The sequence below is a fragment of the Oncorhynchus keta genome, unplaced genomic scaffold (genome assembly GCF_023373465.1).
Source record: "Oncorhynchus keta strain PuntledgeMale-10-30-2019 unplaced genomic scaffold, Oket_V2 Un_scaffold_5444_pilon_pilon, whole genome shotgun sequence".
NCBI classification, from domain to species: domain Eukaryota; kingdom Metazoa; phylum Chordata; class Actinopteri; order Salmoniformes; family Salmonidae; genus Oncorhynchus; species Oncorhynchus keta.
In genome coordinates this window covers 551,828-555,000 of record NW_026290960.1, presented here as the reverse complement: position 1 = coordinate 555,000, position 3,173 = coordinate 551,828, and the positions used below count along the sequence as shown (strand labels likewise).

The window sequence follows — 3,173 nt, the reverse complement described above, 5'->3', positions numbered from 1 at the left end:
ACATAATATTGTAGGGACCCTAACATAACATAATATGTGCTAGGGACATACAGTAGACTAATAGAGACCTAACATAATATTGTGCTAGGGACAGTAGGCTAACAGAGGCCTACAGTAGGCTAACAGAGGCCTAACATAATATTGTGCTAGGGACATACAGTAGACTAACAGAGGCCTAACATAATATTGTGCTAGGGACATACAGTAGAGACTAACAGAGGCCTAACATAATATTGTGCTAGGGACATACAGTAGGCTAACAGAGGCCTAACACATAATATTGTGCTAGGGACATAGACAGTAGAGACCTAACAGAGTGCTAGGGACATACAAGACTAATAAGACCTATTGTGCTAGGGACATACAGTAGACTAATAGAGACCTAACATAATATTGTGCTAGGGACATACAGTAGACTAATAGAGGGACATACAGTAGACTAACAGAGACCTAACATAATATTGTGCTAGGGACATACAGTAGACTAATAGAGACCTAACATAATATTGTGCTAGGGACATACAGTAGACTAACAGAGGCCTAACATAATATTGTGCTAGGGACATACAGTAGTAACAGAGGCTAACATAATATTGTGCTAGGGACATACAGTAGACTAATAGAGACCTAACATAATATTGTGCTAGGGACATACAGTAGACTAATAGAGACCTAACATAATATTGTGCTAGGGACATACAGTAGACTAATAGAGACCTAACATAATATTGTGCTAGGGACCTAACATAACATAATATTGTGCTAGGGACATACAGTAGGCTAACAGAGGCCTAACATAATATTGTGCTAGGGACATACAGTAGACTAACAGAGACCTAACATAATATTGTGCTAGGGACATACAGTAGGCTAACAGAGGCCTAACATAATATTGTGCTAGGGACATACAGTAGACTAATAGAGACCTAACATAATATTGTGCTAGGGACATACAGTAGACTAATAGAGACCTAACATAATATTGTGCTAGGGACATACAGTAGACTAATAGAGACCTAACATAATATTGTGCTAGGGACATACAGTAGACTAATAGACCTAACATAATATTGTGCTAGGGACATACAGTAGACTAATAGAGACCTAACATAATATTGTGCTAGGGACATACAGTAGACTAATAGAGACCTAACATAATATTGTGCTAGGGACATACAGTAGACTAATAGAGGCCTAACATAATATTGTGCTAGGGACATACAGTAGACTAACAGAGACCTAACATAATATTGTGCTAGGGACATACAGTAGACTAACAGAGGGACCAGTAACATAACATAATTGTGCTAGGGACATACAGTAGACTAATAGAGGCCTAACATAATATTGTGCTAGGGACATACAGTAGACTAATAGAGACCTAACATAATATTGTGCTAGGGACATACAGTAGACTAATAGAGACCTAACATAATATTGTGCTAGGGACATACAGTAGACTAATAGAGACCTAACATAATATTGTGCTAGGGACATACAGTAGACTAATAGAGACCTAACATAATATTGTGCTAGGGACATACAGTAGACTAATAGAGACCTAACATAATATTGTGCTAGGGACATACAGTAGGCCGACATTCCTTCTGGTCCATGTAGGTTTTTAGTTTTTTACACAGTGAGGTATGTTTCACCTTTAAAGGAACTTAAATAACATTTTGAGTATCTAAATATCAGAAAAGTGTTTTCACACGTGTAAGTTCTCTGGCTTTCGAGTTCAGCATAGCTGAATGCTTGGTAGCCATAACAACACACTGCTGGAGGGGAGAGAAGGATAAATGTTCTGAGAAATCAATTTCATGACCTCATACAGGGGAGATTTTAGACACTAAGCACCTAACTTCTAAAATATTCGCAGAAGGACCAATGCATTTTTAATTCCTTGTAGGTTCTAACCTCTGTTTTGAAACAAAATAATGAGTATGGAAACAGCTTCCTTATGGTGGGGATTGATCCTCCCCACCAGCAGAGCATCTCACCACCAGCACCACACCGGAAAACTGGAAGTTTACCTCTGCCTTGGTGGGTCTGTTGGCATTGGTGGGTCTGCTGACATTGGTGGGTCTGTTGGCATTGGTGGGTCTGCTGACATTGGTGGGTCTGTTGGCATTGGTGGGTCTGCTGACATTGGTGGGTCTGTTGGCATTGGTGGGTCTGCTGACATTGGTGGGTCTGTTGGCATTGGTGGGTCTGTTGGCATTGGTGGGTCTGTTGGCATTGGTGGGTCTGTTGACATTGGTGGGTCTGTTGGCATTGGTGGGTCTGTTGGCATTGGTGGGTCTGTTGACATTGGTGGGTCTGTTGACATTGGGGTCTGTTGGGTCTGTTTGGTGGGTCTGTTGGCATTGGTGGGTCTGTTGGCATTGGTGGGTCTGTTGGCATTGGTGGGTCTGTTGGCATTGGTGGGTCTGTTGGCATTGGGTCTGTTGGGTCTGCTGACATTGGTGGGTCTGCTGACATTGGTGGGTCTGTTGTTGGTGGGTCTGGCATTGGTGGGTCTGCTGACATTGGTGGGTCTGTTGGCATTGGTGGGTCTGTTGACATTGGTGGGTCTGTTGACATTGGTGGGTCTGTTGACATTGGTGGGTCTGTTGACATTGGTGGGTATGTTGGCATTGGTGGGTCTGTTGACATTGGTGGGTCTGTTGGCATTGGTGGGTGGCATTGGTGGGTCTGCTGACATTGGTGGGTCTGTTGACATTGGTGGGTCTGTTGGCATTGGTGGGTCTGTTGGCATTAGTGGGTCTGTTGACATTGGTGGGTCTGTTGGCATTAGTGGGTCTGTTGGCATTGGTGGGTCTGTTGACATTGGTGGGTCTGTTGACATTGTCTGTCAACAGACAATGGCAGGTTAATCGTGGAATGGCAGGTTAATTGTGGAATGACAGGTTAATTGTGGGCATCTTCACACTTTGAAATGTGTAGTAATGTTACATTTGAAAATGCATTGAGATTCTTGGTAATTTGCATGACACTTTTGGTGGCTATGTCAAATGACTAAAACAGGGGACTGTAATTTAAGATGCACAAAGCTCATATTCAGCATATTCACTTAAAGGGATACTTCGGGAGTTTGGCAGCGAGGCACTTTATCTACTTCCCCGGAGTCAGATGAACTTGTCCAGTATGAAGATAGAGGTACTTTAGCGAAC

General features: G+C 42.5%; 1 protein-coding gene across 50 annotated transcripts in view; it reads right to left on the bottom strand.

The window, feature by feature from the left end:
* LOC127929160 (uncharacterized) overlaps positions 1-2,326 on the bottom strand; it is a 5,134-nt gene extending 2,808 nt beyond the window's left edge. For 19 of the 50 annotated variants that reach the window (XR_008133494.1, XR_008133508.1, XR_008133489.1 and 16 more), the window contains exons 1-2: positions 1,382-2,326; positions 837-1,149 (exon numbers count right to left, since the gene is read on the bottom strand). Coding sequence is in view for 14 of the 50 variants with exons in the window: in XM_052516814.1 (XP_052372774.1) it covers positions 628-741; positions 816-1,016; positions 1,060-1,149; positions 1,382-1,602 (626 nt within the window). In the remaining 36 variants the exon portion in view is untranslated. Of the gene's footprint in view, positions 1-627; positions 742-815; positions 1,275-1,360 lie in introns of those variants that run through there. The other 31 variants (XM_052516815.1, XM_052516819.1, XM_052516824.1 and 28 more) reach the window with 22 other exon arrangements.
* Positions 2,327-3,173: the final 847 nt, after the last annotated feature.